Below are 22,273 nucleotides of genomic sequence, written 5' to 3'. Positions count from 1 at the left end.
AAATCATCAGTCATCTGAGTACTCATGAATAATGCAATCTTGTAAATAACTGTAGAGCAAAGCTGCAACTTGAAAATACGCACAAATCACTTTTATTTCTATTTAACCAGCTCTCATTTAGATTTTCATTGTTGCTATTAGTGTCAAGTCTAGGCTCTCCCTTCCTTAGGCTTCAGGTACCACAATCATTAAGAAGGCCCGATAAATTGCCAGCATATATTGTGCTGGCAATTTTAAAATGTCAAATAAACAGCCTTATTAGCGCTACTGCTCTCCCCTATGGGAAACTGTTTGGTTTTTATCTGTGACCCTGCTACATGTAAATACTTTCTTCTGCTCTTGGGCTCATTCCCTTGAGTCTTGTGCTAAAACAGAAATGTGATGCTAAGCTAGTAAATTGTGAGCCTTTTACTTGAAATAATGCTACAAAGACTCTCACAGTGTGCTTTTATCTCTTATTAGGAGAATTGCTGCTTATGATGAAGAAATTCAACATCTCTATGAGGAAATGGAGCAGCAAATCAAAAATGAGAAAGAGCAGTTTCTCTTAAAGGTGACTGTGTCTCTTTATTATAGATATGGAAGGCCTAATTCTGCACTCACACCAGTTTTTACTCCAGTGTAACTCCATTAATTTCAGCCAGTGTGAGAGCACAAGAAAGCCCTCAAATGGCAGCATACACAGAAATAGAAGATAAAACATAATTTAATTTGCTCTATCCTCCAGTGATTTCATCAGATCACAGGCTCAGGCTGGATGACTAGTTAAATGGGAGACCAATGCACACCCACAAATTGCAATAAGTGGACTTGGATTGGTGATTTTCAAGAGGCTGTACTACCTCTTTGAAATAACTACCAAACCACTTTGCTCACAAAGGTGCCATCTTTTATGTGGGTTTTAAAATCAAGATCCTCCTGACCACTTGTCTTCATAAACTGGAACTTTTCATAGCAGAACTAGTCTCGATATCCAGGTCTAATTCCTTGAACAATTTATGTGGTGTCATTCTTACAGAGCCAGTTGTGCATCTGTCCCCTTCCTAGTCTCTCTGAGTGATCCTCCTCAGGTGGAAGCTCTCATGACTTTACTTATCTTGGGGAGGAAATCCACAATTCTCCCACTCTTAGACTGGGCCTCAGTCTGGTGTGTCTACTGTGCTCACCCAGCAAGTCCAACTGGGCAGAGCTTAGCTTTGGGAATCTGTGTCCAGAGATGAATAGAGTGGCCAGACAGCTGTCTTAAACCAAAGTATTTATCCCAACAGAAACAAAGCATACCAGAGAAAGGATTTTAAAGAAACAATCTATATGCACATCTGTCATACCTAGAGGCTGTCTTTCCCTGATGCAAACAATACCCAGGCTCAGGCATGTCTGCATTGCCAGGAAGATCGATCTCATAGACTCATAGACTCATAGACTTTAAGGTCAGAAGGGACCATTATGATCATCTAGTCTGACCCCCTGCACAGCGCAGGCCACAGAATCTCGCCCACCCCTCTTAGAATAATCCTCTCACCTATGTCTCAGATATTGAAGCCTTCAAATACTTTGAAGGCCCCAACATGTAGAGAGTCCTTCAGCTGTGATCTGTGCCCAATGCTACAGAGGAAGGCGAAAAACCTCCAGGGCCTCTGCCAATCTACCCTGGAGGAAAATTCCTTCCTGACCCCAAATATGGCGATCAGCTAAGCCCTGAGCATGTGGGTAAGACTCACCAGCCAGACACCCAGAAAGTTCCCTATAATGAATGGTCAATTAGTTACCAAGATCATGTTATTTCATCCAACCATCCCCTTATCATAGAATCATAGAACTGGAAGAGACCTCAGAAGGTCGTCAAGTCCAGCCCTCCGCTCTAGGCAGGACCAATCCCATCTTGGGATCTTCCAGCATTCAATTTGGCAGGTCTAGTAGGAGCATGCTAAATCAAATGCTGAAAGCACCCCCGTCAGTGTCCATACTCTGTGCTGTCACGAGGAGTAGGGGAAGTCGACGGTATCATTTCACCTGTCGACCTCCTACAGTGTGGATGGTGCCCTAGCTCAGCTTAAGGTACGTCAACTCCAGTCACGTTATTTCTATAGCTGGAATTGTGCACCTTAAATCAACCTTCCCCCATAGGGTAGACCTGCCCTTGGTTTCTTCAGACACCCCAATAGGTGTTTCTATCACAGCCTGGCTCCTCCCTGAAGACCTCTTCACCAGCTACAGTCTTAAACAGCACCCCATTTCCACCCTTGCAGAGAGTCTCCTTTAAAATGCCATAGTCATTCTGATGTTCTGGTATCCAGGCTTTTCCAATCCAGCAATGTCCCCAAGTATTTTATCTTGAGCCATTGTTTCACTTCTTGCTTGTTTTTCCCCCCTCGTAGAGATCCCTATTCAACAATACAGTGAACTTCCAAGTATTTCTGAACACACTATTCAGAGATATAGAGCGACACAATGTATGTCACAGGTGGGCTATGTCTACACTGCACCGCACTTCGAAATAAGATGTGCAATTTGAGCTGTGCAAATTGCATATCTTATTTTGATTTTATTGTGAAATAGCTTATTTTGTACTTTGGCGCTCTCTACACAGCGCCAAATTTCAAAATAACCTGCTATTCCAAAATGTCCCTTATTCCTCATGGAATGAGGTTTACAGGGACATCGAAGTAGCGAGCCTGAAATGATGGGCTAGCTGTGAACATGCAGGATAGCTATTTTGGGATACTCCAGTATCCCAAAATAGCATTGTAATGTAGATGTAGACGTGTTGTCTAAAAAGTTGCCTTGTAGTTTCAACTAGATAAGTTATTGTTTACTTCCTGCCCTAAGCTGTTGTGTAGTGTGCATTTTGCACATTTAGGTCCCAGTAAAGTCAGTGGGAACCTGGCAATTGATTTCACTGTGCATTGGATTAGACCCTTAAACAGATGTGTTCCACACTGGAGCTGGGTGAATCTCAACAGAGGATCAACTGATCTCCTTGTATAGCACTTGAAAGTTGTAAAATGCTTTGCAATCTCTCATGATGAAGGTTGACAAGGAAGAGATTGTTTCGTATACACTAATAAAAATTCCGCTACTGATATTATACTGTAAAGATTCTTACCTATAGGAAACTAAGGCACTAGCTGCTAATTAACTTGATCTTTAAGGTAGTATCATAAATTCCATTATTAATCCCTATCACAGATCTTTTTAGGCTGCTAGGTAAACCTCAGCCTATCACTTTAAAAGCTAGCACCCACACTAATGGCTGTCAGATACTCAAGGAATATTATTTCTTGGTGCGACTAATTTGTTTTTTGGTGTTTGGGGTTTTAAACTTTCTCCATAAAGCAAAAGTTCACAAAGGCCCTGCAGAATGCAGAGTCATACAGATGCCATATGAAAAAGAAAATGCTTGCCTGTTTCTGGAAAAATCATAGCATTTGAAAAATACATCAAAAGAAACAGTTAAGAAGGCAAATAAGTGCAAACTGTTGCTATTTAAGATATTTGGTACCCTGCCGATTAAGGACTGTGTTAGAGGAATGGTTATTATGTCTTATTCATTTAGATATATATTTTTCTGCATAAGAATCCAGTTAATGTACATTAAATTGCCTCATTAAATATATTGTTAGGAGTGAGAGGAGGCAGGGGGAATATTTCATTGTTCCTGCACCCACCCCTTTGTGGGAGGTTTGATCTTTCTGAGTTTTCCTGAAGAATTAAGAGTGTAGGGGGTGGGGCGATTCTCAGCCAGTGTGATTCATGAGGGCTGTATCGATAGAGCTCTGATCATTTAAACCCACTGGCAGATTAGTCTGTAGGCAAATTAGGTCATGATAAGAGGCCCTGATTAATGGCTTCTCCTCCCCCTTCCCCCCAATGAACACCTCCACACCTGGATCTGCTTTACCTGCTCACCTTGCACTTCCAGGGAGCAGGGTTGGGTTGCTGGGGCTCTCCCCACCCACCTGGTGCTCCTGCCAGAGAATGGTGGAAGTCCCTATACCATGACCCTGCTCCCTGCAGGAGCGCCAGAAGTAGGGCGGTAGTGGTGGATTAAGGGTTTGTGGGGCCAAAATAAGTGGGGGGGCTCTTCCATCTGTAGCCCCCTGCCACATTGATCCTACAGGAAGCTGGTTCAGACCATGGTGGTGCCCATTTTTGGGGGGACCCCTAATTGGCCCGGGTCCCAGGAACTGAAGACAGAAAGGGAGGGAGGGGCCCCCATTTGCTTTGGCCCAGGGCCCCACAAACATCTAATCTGTCTCTGTCTACACCAGCTGAGAATTAGTCCCAAGGAATAATTCCTAATGAGGGGAGTAGCTCTGACATACTCAAATGCTATTATAGAATATTTGGGAACTCATGTGTGTGGGGCCACTGCACTAGTGGAGAGGCCTGTAAACCCTCAGGGTCTTCTCACATGCATCAGTTTTATACCACTGTAACTCTGTTGAATTCTGCAGAGTTGCTTCTGATTCACACCATTGAAAGTGATAGATTTTAAAGCTAGAAGACACCATTTCTGGTCATGTATAAGAACATAAAAACGGCCATACTGGGTCAGACCAAGATCCATCTAGCCCAGTATCCTATCTGCTGACAGTGGCCAATGCCAGATGCCCCAGAGGGAGGGATCACAGCAGGTAATCCTCACGTGATCCCTCCCCGTCACCCATCTCCAGAGAAACAGAGGCTAGGTTCTCCATTCCTACTCATCCTGGCTAATAGACATTGATGGACCTAACCTCCATGAGTCTATCTAGCTCTTTTGCACCCTGTTAAAGTTTTAGCCTTCACCGCATCCTGTGGCAAGAAGTTCCAGAGGTTGACTGTGCACTGAGTGAAGGAAAACTTCCTTTTGTTTGTTTTAAACCTGCTGCCTATTAATTTTATTAGGTGACCCCTAGTTCTTATATTGTGGGAATAAGTAAATAACTTTTTCTTATTCGCTTTTTTCATACCAATCGTGATTTTATAGACCTCTGTCATATCCCCCTTTAGTCTCCTCTTTTTTAAGATGAAAAGTCCAAGACTTTTAATCTCTCTTCATATGGGACCCGTTCCAAACCCCTAATCATTTTTGTTGCTCATTTCTGAACCTTTTCCAATGCCAATATAGCTTTTTTGAGATGAGGCGACCACATCTGTATGAAGTATTCAAGATGTGGGCATGCTATGGTTTTATATAGAGGCAATAAGATATTCTCTGTCTTATTCTCTATCCCTTTTTTAATGACTCCTAACATTCTATTTGCTTTTTTGACTGCTGCTGCACACTGAGTGGATGTTTTCAGAGAACTATCTACAATGACTCCAAGATCTTTCTCTTGAGTAGTTGTAGCCAAATTAGTCCCCATCATATTGTGTATATATAGTTGGGATTATTTTTTCCAATGTGCATTAGTTTACATTTATCAACATTAAATTTCATTTGCCATTATGTTGCCCAATCACTTATTTGGTGAGATCTTTTGAAGCGCTTCACAGTCTGCTTTGATCTTAAGTATCTTGAGCAGTTTGATATCATCTTCAAATGTTGCAACCTCACTGTTTACCCCTTTTTCTAGATCATTAATAAATAAGTTGAAGATGGGTCCCAGGACAAACCCTTGGGGGACTCCACTAGTTACCCACTACTATGTAAGCTAGGCTATAGAATATCAACCAGTAATATCTGGATTGAGCCCAGTAACTTGTAACTTAACTACAGGAAATCCTTTAGAAAGATATCCAGGGTAAAATTTTAAACATGTGGAAGCAATTCAGCAGTTTTAGCTCCATTTTCAAAGTGACATAGATTCCTAAATCTCAGGGAGACATAGGCTCATATGTGCCTAAATCACTTTTGAAAGTGGTGCTTAATGTAAGTCTCTTTGGCACTTTGGAAAATTTTACCTCATACGTGGGTCAGAAACTCAGATGGTATAACTCAGCATAGATTCACTAACTTCATTTAAGTCAAAGGAGCTCTGCCAATTTATACCAGCTGAGGATATGGCCTTGTAAGTGATGGAGAAATCCCTGCATCCTTAGGTAACCTATTCCAATGGTTAGTAATCTCCACTATTAAAAATCTACCCTTTATTTCCAGATCTGACTTACAGTCCTATGCACTGTCCTCTGGACCATGCTGCCCTCATGATGAAGTCCCTGCCTTTTTGCTTAATATTCATGTCTTTTGATTTTGCAGGATACAGAGAGGTTTCAGTCCCGCAGTCAAGATCTGGAACATAAACTCGTTTCAAAAGAACAAGAGCTGGAACAACTGGTTCAAAAGCAGAAAAGGGTACTTAACAGCATTATCTATAGTGAGAACTGTAGATGTTTCTGATGTGCCTCTGTGATTTTCCTTTATAATGTCTCTTCTTTCCTTCACATATTTAACCATATTTCAAGTCAGAGAATTTTTTTTAAAATAAAAGCCATTTGAAATAATTGGTCACCATGAAAGCTGCAGTTCCACACTGAAGTCCTGTATAAATTCTTAGAGAAACATAGATTCCAAGGCCATGAAGTACCATTGTGGTCTGACTTCCTGTATAACACAGGTCATAGAACTTCCCCAAAGTAATTCCAGGAGCATATACTGTAGAAAGCTATCTGATCTTGATGTAAAAATTGTCAGTGATGGAGAATCCACCACAATCTCGGTAAATTGTTCTAATGGTGAATTATTCCCACTGTTAGAAATGTACATCTGATTTCCAGTCTCAATATGTCTAGCTTCAATTTCAAACCATTGGATCATGTCATAATTTACATATTTTCTTTACTGATTTTCTTATTGAACAGCACATGCATCTCCTTATAAAGGGGAATGCAATAGCAATATGTGCTATGTATATGTATATTTTGAGAGTTTGTGTATCTATCTGTGAATCCATCCATCCATCCTTCTGTGAGACCATTTATTCAAGAGTTCCTCCTCAACAATAAGAGCCAGGACCACCAAATTTAGTAGGCAGCTTCCTCGTCTCCTAACTTAAAGCAAGGTCAGGGTTGGTTGTGCCAGGAAAACGGGATGTGCCTGGAGTGGGGTTGTTTTCCATAGCACAGAAAGGAAGGGAACTGATAGGAAGGACAGTTAGGGTACATCTGTTATTCTGAAATAACTATGTGAGCGTCTACACAGCTAGCCCGATATTTCAAAATAATTTCCAAATAACGGGTGTCTTATTTCGGCATTTAGAAACCTCATTCCACGAGGAATAATGCCTCTTCCAAAATAGCTATTTCGGAATAGCAGTAGTGCGGATGCTCCACTGCTGCTATTTCAAAATAGCTCCTCCCCCAGGCCATTCAAAGCAATTACTCCCCGGTGCTTCCTGAGGCTCTAAATTAAGGGAGCCTGCCTCTGACTAATTTCCAGGCTTCCCTATGGTGTAGACATGCTATTTTGAAATAAGCTATTTCAGAGTATTTCTTCTGGAATAGTTTATTCCAATATAATTGTGCAATGTAGATGTAGCCTTATACTGCAGAATGACCATTGAGAGCATCAAGTGCTGGGGGACATCTACACTGCAGAGTGATAACAGGGGGTGGCCAGACCAGGAAGAGAGTGGCCAGCTGGGGCCAAAGCTCTCCACGTTGCAGGCCACTGGCCCAGGTAAGTGGCCCCCCTACTCCCAAAACTCTCCCACCCATCTCTTGGGGGCAGCACAAGATATGGGGCTCTGCCAGCCAGAAGTCCCCACCAAAGAGCATCGCAGGGGGTTGTGGACAGGCCAGGCAGCCCTGGCATTCCGCTTCCCACCCTGCCAAGAGCCCTGCCAGGGTTTGGGGCTGGCCATGGCAGCACTGTCCCCCTGGTTCCTCCGGGGGGTGGCAGCTGCAGTGCCATCCTTACTATCATGGGTGGCTCGGTGAGCTCTTTCTCTGAGCCCCCTGGCCTGAGCCTCCTTCCCCTGTCCTGACTCTTACTCTCCCACTCCCTCAAAAGCATCCCTCTCTAAATTTCAAAATGCAGATAGGCACTTGGTAAAATTCTCAGAAAGCTGCCCATTTGCCTAAATGCCTTTCAAAAACTGTCCCTTAGTAGCCCAAGTCTCATGGAGGTAGCCCCCTCCATCAGTTTGAAAATAGGGGTTAGGCCCCTAAGTCACTAATGTGTGTATTCTTGAAAAATGTACCCTTTGCTTTCTAAAGCAAGTGTTTTCTTTCACAAGGCCTCATAAGAACAGCAGGCCTGATTTTACACAGCACTGGAGGAGTTCTGTGCAGATGTCACAGATTCCTGCTGCTTTAATTTATACCAGGTACTGTCTTTGTGCCTAGATAGTATGGGATCTGGAAACTATTATGGTATCGTAAAGCGCCTCGCCTCCACTCCAGATCGTGCCAAGTGCTCCTTGGCTGTCCTAGAGGAGCAGTGCCATCAACACAGTCTCTTTTAAACCCCTGAATTCCTTTCAGTCCCATGTCAGTTTTATAGCCACTGGAGAGGCCCCTGATTTACACACATGGACAGGAGAATGCAGTGATGCTCACTGTTCTCCTCAACTTGTCATGCTTCCATATCAGTGCCTGCTGTAATCTGCTCCCCACTCGGGAGAAGTGCAGTATTTTTCTTCGGTAAAATTGCCGTAGATCCCTGGCGATAAGGCTGGATTTTATCCCTAAGGGTGGATTTTAATACAATTTAAAAAGTGAACTTGCTGCTGGTGAAAGAGTTGAGACTGAAGCTCTGCAGATTAATCTCCTCTGTTTACCTACAGAGTAAATATGGCATTGCTGGCCTGCAGGTCCATTTTAGTGAGGAGTGAGATAAGTTTGGTCTCCACTGGTTATGCTATGTTTGGATTCTCCTTTAAGGAGCTGATCCAACTAGTTGCACCTGGCTACCAGAGTGATCACTGGGATTCTAGTTTGGCAATTGTGATAACACATTTTTACGTGTTATGTGGAGACCTATCCCCTAGGGAACTGGACTGAGATGAAATAAAATAATGGTCTAAATCAGAGCTACTTAACTTTGGAAGCCCAGGGGGCCATAGTGATCCACAGCACATGCCGAGGGCCACAACTTAAGTGTGGTTGCATATACATGCAAATATATATGCAAATATATGTAAATAGTTTCTTTCACACTGATGGGCATGAATACAAAGATTAAGGCAAGACTACACAACACACAGGCCCCATTTAAGTCAGTTCTCCTGATATTAATAAAATGCAATATGTACCCGATTTTCACCCATATGACAGCACTTTTAATGAGCAATGACAATCCAGGAATTTAACTATTAAAACTCATATCAACAGAAGACCATTATACTGACTACTTTTTTGTTTTGGCTCCCAGTCGCAGGCTGTAAACAAATGGGCCGCGGGCTGCATGTGGCCCACGGGACTCATGTTGAGTAGCCCTGGTGCTAATTACCTCTGGGTATGGCTATACTGTAAAGAAAAAACCCATGGCACTGAGGCTAGGTCTACACTATAGCCTTTTTTCCAAAAACGCTATGCAAATTGCACTCTGCAATTTGCGTAGCTTTTTCCGATTGCTTTTCTAGACGAGGCTTTTCCACCATTTGGCCCCATCTAGACAGGGCCAAATGGCGGAAAAGCTTCCTCTTTCAGAGGAGCCCTTAGAACAAGGTATAGAGGGCTCCCCGAAAGAGCGCGTTTGCGTTTCCACAAAAAGAAGCGGAAGAGCAAACGCGTTCCCTGGACGCGGCAGAGTTTTTTTAAGATATCTCATGGGGCTTGGGCCATAGCACTAAAAACAGGAGTGTAGATGTTTCCTATTAGGGTGGAGCGCAGGACCTGAAACCAGGCACCTGGAACATCTACATGACTACTTTTAGTCCAGCAGCCTGAGCGTGTGACCAAAATCAATTGAGTTGGACTCTGAGACTTGCTGCTACAAGTTTTTCTTTGCAATGTAAACATACCCTATTACTGCAAATTGTAGCATTTCTGTCCATTGCCCTTTGCAGATGTTGTGCAGTGGCGTGTGCTAAACATCTGCCACGTTCCACTCAAGAGGTAGCTGTACTTCAGCAGTGGATTAAATGAACTCTCACTCTCTCTCTGTAGGCTTGTAAAGCATTTTGGGTTCTTTCAGGATGCAATTGAATATATATGAGTAAGCTATTATTACTCATCATTTTATAATGGCTATATTTTAGTCTTAAGCTATCTTTTGCTTTCCAAGTAGATGTAGACATCCATTATTAATGAATTACACAAAGGTTGTTCTTCAAAAGACTTTAGCTGTGTCTTTGTCCGTATATAGCTCTACTAAACTGTTTGGTGTAAGAGCCTGGGCAAACTTGAAATCATTATATTTGGATTTTAATCCTTGCTCATTCAGATAAAACTTACTGTGATGTCAGCGGGAATTGGTGTGAGTAAGGATTTCATACTCTCTGACCCCGGCAACTAACTGAGCAACCTGCAAGGCTAGTTTTATACCCACATACGTTAGTCCAAGAGCCAGGCTGAGGAAGGACAGGATTTATGCATTGCTATAAAATCCAAGTGCCTCTTTCATTTTTATGGGCATGCTGTGGAAAAGAAGCCAGTGTCAGATGGGCAGGATTTCCTTCTTTTATTTTAATTGTCAATGAAAGGTATTTTTAGTCAGATAATAAACTGCACTTGAAACCTTTGTCATTTTAACAGCTGAGTGGTGCCCTTTACCTGCCTGAATTATAATATATGACTGCTCTCCAGCTGAGTAGTCTACTCGGATTTTTTCCCCCAACAGCATAATTCAATGCAGTTAGTACAAAGTTTAATTTTCACATTTATTTCTTTACTCATGCTCAGCACTTGGGGCCCAACCCTTCTTTTTCCTTACACCTGTTTTTATAATGATATGACTGTCATGAATGTGCAGAGTTACTCCTCATTTACACCGGCATTTGGTGTAATTGGAATCAAGCCTTCCATGTCTAATTTGTACTTTAGTCCACTCCTTCTCTCTTTCTCATAAACTTAAATGGACTTTGCCAATTGCCTTTATCCTTCGAATGAGTGATGGTAACTTTAGTTAATTACAACATTCTTGCTGGGTTATGAAAGAATCTTTGGAGAATAATACAATTTCCTCTCACCAAACTGCTTTAATTAGGCAAAATCGTTCATACATTTTTTTTACCCTGACTAATTATTCCTCTGGTGTGAGGGATTGTAAAATACGTGGAGAGAAACTGCCAGGCAAGAAAAGCTCAGGGCTGCTCTTACTGACTCAGCCCGATGGAAGCTCAATTAGGGCTCCCCTGGCAGAGCTGCTGTCTATGAACAAGGGTAGATTAAATGCTGATCCAAACCTGTGTGGACAGGGAACCCAGAAGCCCAAACAGTGCTGCTCTGCAATTACAGAAGGGCCTATCTCCTTGCAAATGTATCCAAGCTCCCCAGGCCAATCAGGGCCTGGGGGCGGGGAAGTGTGGGAAGCCTCCTCCCACCCTGCAAGGAACCCGTGGCACTTTGAAGTGCCGTGGGCTCCTTGCAGGGCCACGGCAGGGTGAAGGAAGCTTCACGCAGCTCCCCCACCCCCAGGTTCTGATTGGGGCCCCAGGTTCTGGGGGTGGGGAAGCACGCAAAGCCTCCTCCGCTCTCCTCCCCCACCCTGTGAGCAGCACAGGGTATTTCAAAGCACCACGTGTTCCTGGCAGGGCAGGAGGAAGCTTTTCATGCTCCCCCACCTCCAGGCCCTAATTGGCCTGGAGATGAGGGAGCAGCAGGGCCTCCGTGGGCTGGATCCACCTGCTTGGCGGGCCAGATCCAGCCCACAGAGGCCGTTTTGCCCTCTCCTCCCTTAGAGTATTCCAGGCCCTCAGTCATTTTCCATTCCAAAATATACATTGCACTCAGTATAACTGATAAAGAATTAGTTCCGTTACATTCATCTCAGTGGGTTGTGATTGTTAACACTTGGCGAGGAACATTCAAATGTTCCAACTATTTACTATGGGGGAAGTGTTGTCCCTCTTTTTATTTTTTTAAACACGAATTGAAATTAAAAACATCCAAACAAACAAAAAATAAACAAACCCAACCCCAAACAAAACCAAGCCCATTGTTTTAGTGTTATATAATTAAAATCACAAAATATTATGAAATACAAAAGTTAAAGTTCCATACAGAATCCTTATGTGATCTTAGTTTCATACTTAAATGTGGGAAAGTTATAAGTAACTAAAAACAGGGTCTTATAAAAGGAAGTTTTGGGCTTCCTGTGCTTCTAGTAACACTGGCATTTAGTATAATCTATTCCTGCTCCATAGCTGTTATATTACCATTGTTACATTATAAAATGCAAAAAGTATGTAGGTGCTCAGTGCAGCCAAATATTAGCAACTTAGACTATCGTTGGTGTTGGAATTCCACATTTTTGCAATCTTAATTTCCTGTGACTACATTTTTGCCTGTCATCCAATGATACAATTTTTAATCAAAACCAAATCTCCCTATCAAGTTAACACACATCTTTTGGTTGTGTTGTTGATGGCATAGTGATGAATGCAATAGCCTTTTCTCTACTGCGAGTAGAGTCAATTCTGTTCATGAGTCGGGTCACAAGCAGAGCGGGATGAATATGGCAAAACACTGACTGTGAATATTCACGTGAATGTGGCAGTGAGCAGGCTTGGGCAATGCACATGTTCCTTTCCTGTTTGTTTGCTGGGTGAAATTCACCCCAGTTTTACTTTAATCACTTAAATGGGATTTAAGCCAGAGACTTACACAACCACCCGTAGCAATGGGAGCACTCTGCTATAGTCAGGCAGAACACAGGTCACCCCCGGCAGCACAATCTGTTCCAGAAGTGCCTTCCTAGTCCTGCTCCAATGTAGAGGGCAGGGGCTCTGGAGAAAGATCTAGAGAGTGAGCTTCCTCTCCACACCCCATTCACTCCACAGCAGGGGCTCTTGTCTCACTTGCCTACTCCAGGCATTGGGACTATGGCTTCATGCTTTCTGTGGGTGAAATGGAACCAATGCACCATTGGCAAAGCCACCTGTGACGACAGTGGTAAATAGCCCTTAGGCAGCTCCTCTGAGCAGGGATGTGAAGAGTCCCTCAGTCTTGCTTTAGCTGCAAAAATCTCATTGAAAGCAAATCTGAAGATGCCCTCTTATGCGTGTGCCCTGGAAATGGTACATTTCACATGGGACAGGACACTGAGGTGGGCCAGGCTTCCCTAAACCTTATGCTAAAACCCTAACTAGACTGCTTACATATCTGCATGGTCCTTGTAATATCTGAGCCAACAGAGCAATTACTTTATTACTCACTGCAAAAATGACAGTGCAGAAGTTTCAGCTGTACAGGCAGTCCCCGAGTTACGCGGATCCGACTTATGTCGGATCCGCAGTTACGAATGGGGATTTTCTTGCCCCGGATGACGGGAGCGGCAGGACACCCAGTCCCGCCGCCCGCGTCCTCCGGGGCGAGAAAAGCTGCTCTGCATCTCCCTGGTCTGCTGTGGGGGGAGGAGGGGAGAGGAGCCAGATCAGTACCGCGGTCCCTCCCGGGTCCTCCGCCGCTTTGCTCAGTGTCTCCCTGGTCTGCTGGGGGGGGGGGGGGACGCAGCTAGTGCGCCCCCCCCCCCCAGCAGACCAGGGAGATGTGGAGCAAAGCCCCGGGCCTGCGGTAGAGCAGGTGGGGAGCTGCCGGTTGGTCCCGCAGCACCGCTCCTTGGCGCTACTGGACCAACCCGGCAGCACCCCAGCTGCTCTGCCCCAGGAGTCCTGATTCAGCCGCTGCTGATCAGTTTCAGCAGCGGCTGAATCAGGACACCTGGGACAGAGCAGCTGGGGTGCTGCTGGGTTGGTACAGTAGCGCCGAGGAGCGGCGGCACTACTGGACCAACCCAGCAGCACCCCAGCTGCTCTGCCCCAGGCGTCCCCAAGTCAGCCGCTGCTGAAACTGACCAGCGGCTGACTACAGGAAGCCCCTGCCCCGGGCTTCCTGGAATCAGCCGCTGATCAGTTTCAGCAGCAGCTGACTTGGGGATGCCTGGGGTTCTTAAGTTGAATCTGTATGTAAGTCAGAACTGGCGTCCAGATTCAGCCACTGTTGAAACTGATCAGTTTCAGCAGCGGCTGAATCTGGACGCCAGTTCCGACTTACATACAGATTCAACTTAAGAACAAACCTACAGTCCCTATCTTGTACGTAACCCGGGGACTGCCTGTACTGTATCCGTAACAGAAAAGACAGACCAGCAAATGAAAGGTATTTGGGCTTATTTGTCACAGTAACTGAGTTACTATTGACTTCAGTGGGAGCTGAGAGTTCTCAGTACTTCTGAAAATTCAGGCTCTTGGTGCATTTTGAATGGGACAGTGCACTATGTGGCAAAAAATGGGGATGGACTCCCTTTAACTTCTCAAAGGGTTGCCAGATAGTTTCAACAAAAATACCAGACATGCTTGATCTCAGATGCGGGCAGGGTTGGGGGTGGGGGGAATAACCGCAGGGGGAGCAGGGCTGGTGGGGGAGATCAGGGGGAACCGGCCACTAGGGAGCAGGGCTGGTTGGGAGCGGGTTGGGGAGAGTAGGGCTAGCCAGGGGAGATCAGGGAGGGGATGTGTGAACCGACCGGCAGGGAGCAGGGTTGGCTAGGAGGAGGTTGGGAGGAGCGGGGAATGGGGCTGGTGGAGGAGATTGGGGGGGAACCAGCCGGTGGGGAGTGGGGCTGGCCAGGAGGGGAGCGGGAGATGGGGAGAACCAGCCGGCAGGAAGCGGGGCTGGCTGGGAGAGTGTTGCGGGGGAGTGAGGCTGGCCAGGAAGGGAGCAGGGGAGGGAGGGAACCGACCGGCGGGAAGCAGAGCTGATCCGGGCACTTGCAGATCGCAGGGCACTGTCCATCCTGCACGTAGTCCTGGCAGAGCACACGGGCGAGTCTGGCCCCGGGGATTCCATCCCACCCTGCCCCCACTCTTCTCCCACTGCGTAGTTGCGTACTGCCTGGCTGGTAGACACACTCACACAGCGTGAGCATATCTACCAGCCAGGCAATACGCAATTACATACTGATACTCATGATAATAATAAAACTTACTTAATTAGAATTTATATGTCCGGTATTTTCTCAATTTGTTTTGCGGACAGAAAGCTCAAATATCGGACTGTCAGGTTCAAAACCTGGCAATCCTATTAACTTCACATCAGAGCTCAGGCATAGAAAAAATTAATTAAGGCAGGGATCTGATTGTACCCTTGTGAACGAGTTCGTCCCTCAGAGTCAACTATAAACTAATCTAACACAGAGAGTCAAGCATAAGCAGCCACCACCACGGCCGGTGGCCCTTTTATTGCGCACGTTCGTGCTTACACCCGAGCCGGATCTGTCGGTCAGCGGAGTAGGGGGGTTCGGGCCCGCCCCCTCTCCGAACCCCGGCCCAGGGCCCTAAAGGCAGGGACCCACGGTCCCTCCCTAGCGGATGGGGGAATGCCCCAAAACACACCCTCTCACGGGCTCCATGACCCCGCCCTGGGCCGCTTCCTACTCCTCCAGGCCTCCCGGCCCATCCCCCTTGTCATATCCTGCCTCACCTCTCCCTCCTTCTCCTTTCCTCCTGCTCCATCCACCGCGCTTCCCCGCACCGTGCCGACCCCGGGTTTAAATCCCCCTCCGGCTCCGTTCCCCCTCTCCGTCACTTCCCCTGCGACGCCTCCCAGCCACCCTTCCCCCGTGACGTCATCCCCCTGCGCCTCGCCGGCCCCTCCCTCTTGGGCTCTGCCGGTCGGCGCCTTCTGCCTCCCGACGCTCCCCGCGCCGACTGCCGGCGCATTCCTGCAGCCCGACGCGGCGGGCTTGGCCATGCTCGCCACCCCCCGGTGTGTCCGCCCGGCGTCCCCCGGCGTGCTCTGAGTGCGGGGCAGGAGTGCCCCGTCACAACCCTCCACAAATAGGATGACATGCACTTACTTGTTGTGAATGTGATGGGGGGAAACTACATGTCAATTATTCATTCAGACAGTATTTTTTACACAAGCCTAAATTTTCTAGGTGGAAATGGGCACATGCCAGAAAGGGTATGAGCATTTTTTAAATTACCGTATCTTGCTAATCTGCCAAAACTGCTCCACAACTGGCCATACTGAGTCAGACCAATGGTCCATCTAGCTCAGTATTAACTTCTGATAGTGGCCGGTGCCAGATGATTCAGAGGGAATGAACAGAGCAGGTTTAGGAGCATGGGACTGCATCCTTGACCACCTTGGCTAATTGCCATCGAGGGACCTGTCCTTCAGGAACATATATTTTTCTTTTTTGTGTCCAGTTATTTTTTTGGCATTCACAACATCCCCTGGCAATGAGTTCCATAGGTAGTCTGTGCATTGTGAGAAAATGCACTCGCTACTGTTTGTTTGAAATCTGCTGCCTATTAATTAATATCTCTACTTAAGCAAAATTTTGATACTGTTTCACATGACTTACCCATAAACAAATTAGAGAAATATAGCCTACATAAACCTACTGTTAGATGGGTTTACAACTGGCTGGAAACAAGTACTCAGAGAGTAGCATTTTGAGTAGGTTCCTGTAGGGATCTGTCCTGGGTCTGGTCTCAATCAATATCTTCATAAATGATTTAGAGTATGGTGCAGAGTGTACTCTTATAAAGTTTGCAGACTATTCCGAGCTGGGAGGGGTTACAAGTGCTTTGGAAGACAGGATTAGAATTCTGAATGATCTTGATTAAATAGAATGAAATTCAATAAGACGAATGAAGGCATGAATAATCAGCGTCATAAATACAAAATGGGAAATGACTGCCTAGGAAGAAAAACTGCAGAAAGGGATTTAGGAGTTATAGTGGATAACAAATTAAAAATGGATCAACAATGTAACACTGTTGTAAAAAAAAAAAAGAACATTGTTCTGAGATGCATTATTGGGAATATTGTAAGCAAAGACACAAAAAGTAAATTCTTGCATTCTGCTCGGCACTGATAAGGCCTCAACTGCAGTACGGTGTCTACTTCTAAGCACCATACTTTGGGAATGGTGGACAAACAGGAGAAGTACCGAGTAGAGCAATGGACATGACTAAAGGACTAGAACACATGACTTACCAGGAAAGACTGAAAAAAATGGGCCTGTTTAGTTCAGAGCAGAGAAGACTGGGGAGGGAGAGACATTATAACTACATTCACATAACTATCTTCCCCCAACATGTTTATCTATGTGCCTGACAATTTTGTTTTTTACTATAGATTCAGCCAGTTTGCCTGGTACTGAAGTTAGGCTTACTGACTTGTAATTGCTAGGATTGCAGCTGGAGCTGGGGTTTTTTTTTTCATCCACTTTGGAGAATAAGTATAATCAATGATTTCATTTAGGTTTTAAAATGTAAAAGCCTTCTCAATGCCATTCTAAGACAGCTCAGTGAGTGAGAGACATTTTCTCTTTTACTTTCCTTCCTCTACCCCTAGCTGGAGGGTCAGTGCAAGGAACTACACAATGACAAACAAGAGACCAAAGTGGAGAACACCAAGCTGAAGCTAACAAACCAAGAGCTTCTGCAGGAACTGGAGCGAACGTCTCAGGAGTTAATAATTGCACAGCAACAATTACAGATGCTCCAGGAAGAGGCATCAAAACTACAGGAAGAAAAAGAAATGTAAGTGACATCTGTTTGTGGCACCAGGAGGCTTGCTTAAAGTAACAGCAAGCCTGATTCTCCATATGCACTGCACCTTGGCCAAAACGCATGTGATGCTGATGGAGTCTCACATCCATGTTAATGCTGTAGGGGAGCATGTATATGCGAGGTCAGACCCATGCCAGAACCACAAAGATGGTTACATATGGGACAAACAAGATTGTCCACAGCCATTGCAAGGTGTTGAATCTTTGCTTTGGCCTGTTTCCATTTTTCAGGTAAGGTGTTAATGTACCTTGCTTCAAAATGGTTAATGGCAACATGACAAATCTGCTGCCTCCTGGTTCTGTTGTGGGCTTTGCTTCCCTGGAGAACAACCAGACGTACTGTCAGGTTTGACTTCAGTGTACTTTTATATCTTTGTATTTGCCACTGTGATGAATGGGTGCTTGATTTTAGCTAACCATGCAATACAGCTATGGATAGTCTCAAGCTGATCATATATATGAGATGCGCATTCCAATTCAGCTGTGCTTTTATGAGTGTATTTTGAATGCCAGACATCCAACAGTGATTGAGAATTGTAAAAGCACTACCAAAACCCAACTTCAATTTTTTCCCTTAAAGAAGCAAATTCTTAGTGCTATGCATTAAAACAGACACCATTACTAGTATTGCACACCATAGCATAGTGGACCTGAACTGTGCTACAGCTGGCACAGCTTAAGAAGAGGTGTGCAAAACTGTCATCTATTTCTTGATTGTATTGACTGCAGAGGAGTAGAACAAGGCCTGTGCAACACTTAGGTCCATTGTAAGGAATATTTAGTAGGGCTAGTGAGAAAATTCCTACTGAAACTATTTTTCATCAGAAAATTGGCTTTTCATTGTAATAGAATTTTCATGAAAATTGTCTGCTCTCTGCAGAAAAATTCATTTTTTCATGGAAAAACGACAACTGAAACACCTGATAACAAAGAGGCTTTTTTGGGGGGTGAAGTGGGGGTGGGATGGGGAGGCTGAAGAGGGAGCTGAAAACTGAATATTTCTGCTGAAATTTGTTTGAGAAATGCCTCTTGGTTCCCCATGGGAATTGTAGTCTAGCTGCCTTAGTTTTCCATTCTCCTCTATTGGTTGGATTTTTTGCTCATACTACTATTACCATGATTCATCATGGCTATGGGACTGCCATAGTGTACCACCTTCCCTAATCAAGAGAGGAGACATGGTGCATCGTGCAGAACTGAGTACAATCCGGGAGTACAGCCAATAGAAGAAAATGAAGGCATTTGAACTACAGTTCCCAGGAGGCATTATGGCAGCATTTCAGAATTTCTGTTTTCAGCTGAAATATTTTAGATTTCTTTCTTTCTTTCTTTCTTTCTTTCTTTCTTTCTTTCTTTCTTTCTTTCTTTCTTTCTTTCTTTCTTTCTTTCTTTCTTTCTTTCTTTCTTTCTTTCTTTCTTTCTTTCTTTTTGGCATAAATCTCAAAATTTTCTGCAAGGAAAAAACATTTTCTAGCTAGATCTGTTATTTAGGAAATGGAAACTGGATTGAAGTGAAACACAAGCCTTGTGTTGTACCTCTGCAGTGGAGTAATTATACCTTATTGCTGGACCCAACTTCTGCTCCTGAGCACTTGAAAATCTGACTCTAAATGAAGACCAGCTGCAGGCCTCAAATTCTCTTTCCATTAGCATTTATTCCTAATGAGTCTTACCTCCCACTAAAAGTCACAAAGAACCATCAGAAAAAGTATGCACATTGCTAACCTGAATTGAATTCAGAATTAGGAGAAGATTAATGATTTCTAGAAATCCAATAATTACAGTGGCAGATAATTAATTTGGTAACAGTGAGAACTCAGTACCTTTCCACATAGGGCATCATCTTAGACCAGACAAGGTTTCCTCTATTTCGATGGCCATTGCACAAAACTCTACGTAGCTATTGCTAGATTAATCTGTCATGAACATATGAGGAGTATTTCTTTGATTATATGTAACACCTACAGACCCTAACTGTTGGTGAGCAGAATGAAGCTGAGTGCATGAACCTCTGCTGCATGAGCTAAAAGTGACAAGGCTCTTTGCTAAGGCTGTAGCAGACACCTTTATCTCAAATGATCTTAGTCAACCACACCCAGGAGGTCTGTGGGTTACATATGACCACCCAAAGCTGAGCCCATTTCAAACACAAGGGCCAGATCCAGTTTTCAATACTGCCTTGATTTTACATGTGTATGTTTCATTTATAGTTTTGAAGGGAACAGTGGAAATATTCCCCCATCCTGAACCATTTCCTGTTTGAGGGGCCTCACTTTTGAGCCACAGAGCAAAGGCAGTATCGCTATCCGTGTCTGGCTTTTCTAAAGGAAGTGAGGAAACCAGCAGGAAATCAGTAAGGTGGTGTCTCGGCAGCTCTCCATTCTTGTGGTTAGGCTGCTGAATGATGGTGATCATTTTATATTTGCAAAGCACATTTTATTCCAAAGTACTTCATGGAATTGGTGCTGGATTATACCTAGCTTTCCCTGCAGTGCCCCCAGGGTGGCTGGTGACTATAAGGCACAACTGAGCTATCAAAAGCTGATCTACTCTTCAGACCACACAAGTAGCTCTTCCACACCATTGAAAAGCAGAAAACAACATGGACTAGACTCTCCATTGGTGCAAATCCATGCAGCCCCATGGAAATCAGTCAGATTATACCAAATTACATCAGTTGATGATGTCGCTCCATGTGTTTAATGCTGCACAACCATTTTGGTCAGGAAATGGAGAGGAATAATGTATCCAATAAGGGAAAACTGGGTTAATCAAATCCCATTACCGGCACTGAAACTTGGTCAGCATTGAAAAGTTAATCCCTCTGGTCTCATGATAACTTTCATAGGATCTTTAATAATCACAAGCAATTAGGGCCTTAGTTTTAAGTCTTAGCTGAAAGACACCAGCTCCAGCATCCCAGTGTAGTAAACAGACTGGATGAATATTCTAAATCTGACAGTCTTTGAACTCTTTGATACTTGTCATTGATAGACCCCAGCCTAACAAAAAAAAAAAAAAGTTAGAATAAGCATAGCATGCAATCCTTACTGTGGCAGAGCCTCACTGATGACCGTGATGGATTAGCCACAAAACTGAGTCTTAAGTTGCATTTTTTCAAGGGTGGTAGGAAACAGCCTATAATTACTATGATCAAATGCCTGTGACAGATATATTTCTTTGTTTCCCTCTGTTTTAGGGAGGTATACAGAGTGACAGAAACTTTACAGCGAGAGAAGTCAGGACTCCTTAAACAGCTGGATTTCTTAAGGTAACACACACAATCATTTGCAGGATTTCTGGCACTATCATTATAAAACTATATTTTTATTTTAAAGCTCTTGAACTGGGACCCCAAACCGAGCAGAAATGTCGTTTGTGGGTTAACCCAACATATGCACATTCCTCAGTGGGCTAGAGAGAGTGGAATATCCTTACATCATGTGTTGTCAGGGCATGCTGCATTGTGGCTATTGTGTGCTGTGCCCTGGGCTCAGGAGATTGAAAGGAGGCTTACAGCTCTTTTTTGCCTTTCATTTCCTCATCAGGGGCACCTCATCCAAAATAGAGACTATTCGTTTTTTAAAAAGGTCTGGTTGGTTTTCTGCCTAACATTTTTATATGAGTGTAACTACAGCATTGGAAGTTATTTCGTGGCACTGTTTAATGTGAAATAGTATCTAACATGCATATTATCACCTCATTTTTGTTACTAGGTTATTCAATGTATATAAGCTAATTCAACCTGAATTTGACCCATGAATACTCTTTCATCCATTGTTCAATTACAAATATTTCAGATGGGCTCACCCAGGGTCCCTGCGTAGTCTGAGACCCACTGTTGGTTTGCAATGCATTGCCAATGGATAGCACTTGGTCCCCCTCTAGTGGTGGCTGGGTCACAGACAGAGGTGGATGAGCCTGCCAGAGCTCTGGCTAACTGCCCTGCGTCTTTCTGTGAGCCAAGACAATAGCAAACCCATTCAACACTTTGTGGCCCAGCCACCATGACAAAGTGTCAGAGTGCCTGTCAGAGCTGGGGTGGCATAGATCTGCAGAGAGCTTGCTTGTCACATGCAGTGCCTCTCCTCCATTATTTCCAGAGGCTAAATCACATTAAGGAAAACTAAACACAGCTTCTTAAAGCTGCTCTTCTACATCAGCAATCGTGGTAGTTGGCACAGGGACTTTACATGGTCATGACAGGTCTTTGCAGCTGTGGCTCAGAGGGAGCGCAACAAATAATCTCTCTATTAAGGTCTGATCCCAACTATAAAAAAAATTGAAACCAGATTAAATGAAGAAATATTCTTCCTAGTTTGTTTCCGTATGTTAGAAGCTTTTGCTTTGATGTTTATACATTGAGGGCCAGATGGTCTAAATTAGTGTAGCTCTCACTGAAGAATTACACCAGCTGGGGATCCGGTCCTGTGATAATATAGAGATGAGTTAAAATAAAAAATAGAAAACAGCAGAATAAAGACAATGGACTTCAAGAAGGCAGGTTTTATCAGACAAAGAGAATTGATCTAGTGGGAAGCAAGTCTAAGGGAAAAAAGAGTTTAGGAGAGGGTGGTTGTAGAATTTCCATCACTGGAGGTTATTAAGAACAAGTTAGACAAACAGGGATGGTTTAGATCACGGCTAGTCAATACATGG

The 22,273-nt window shown here is 44.3% G+C and overlaps 1 protein-coding gene across 3 annotated transcripts in view; it reads left to right on the top strand.

Moving 5' to 3' along the window:
* The window catches only part of CRACR2A (calcium release activated channel regulator 2A), a 124,454-nt gene that overhangs the window by 76,024 nt on the left and 26,157 nt on the right, over nucleotides 1-22,273 (top strand). For all 3 annotated transcript variants that reach the window (XM_075900589.2, XM_075900595.2, XM_075900586.2), the window contains 4 exons: nucleotides 463-553; nucleotides 6,185-6,280; nucleotides 17,398-17,585; nucleotides 20,814-20,885. In XM_075900589.2, the coding sequence (XP_075756704.2) occupies nucleotides 463-553; nucleotides 6,185-6,280; nucleotides 17,398-17,585; nucleotides 20,814-20,885 (447 nt within the window). The remainder of the gene's footprint in view (nucleotides 1-462; nucleotides 554-6,184; nucleotides 6,281-17,397; nucleotides 17,586-20,813; nucleotides 20,886-22,273) is intronic.

This window comes from Pelodiscus sinensis, chromosome 1 (assembly GCF_052426305.1).
Source record: "Pelodiscus sinensis isolate ZL-2025 chromosome 1, ASM5242630v1, whole genome shotgun sequence".
In the NCBI taxonomy this organism is placed as follows: Eukaryota; Metazoa; Chordata; order Testudines; family Trionychidae; genus Pelodiscus; species Pelodiscus sinensis.
The sequence above is the reverse complement of the archived record's forward strand: the minus strand, read 5'-3'. Positions and strand labels throughout refer to the sequence as shown.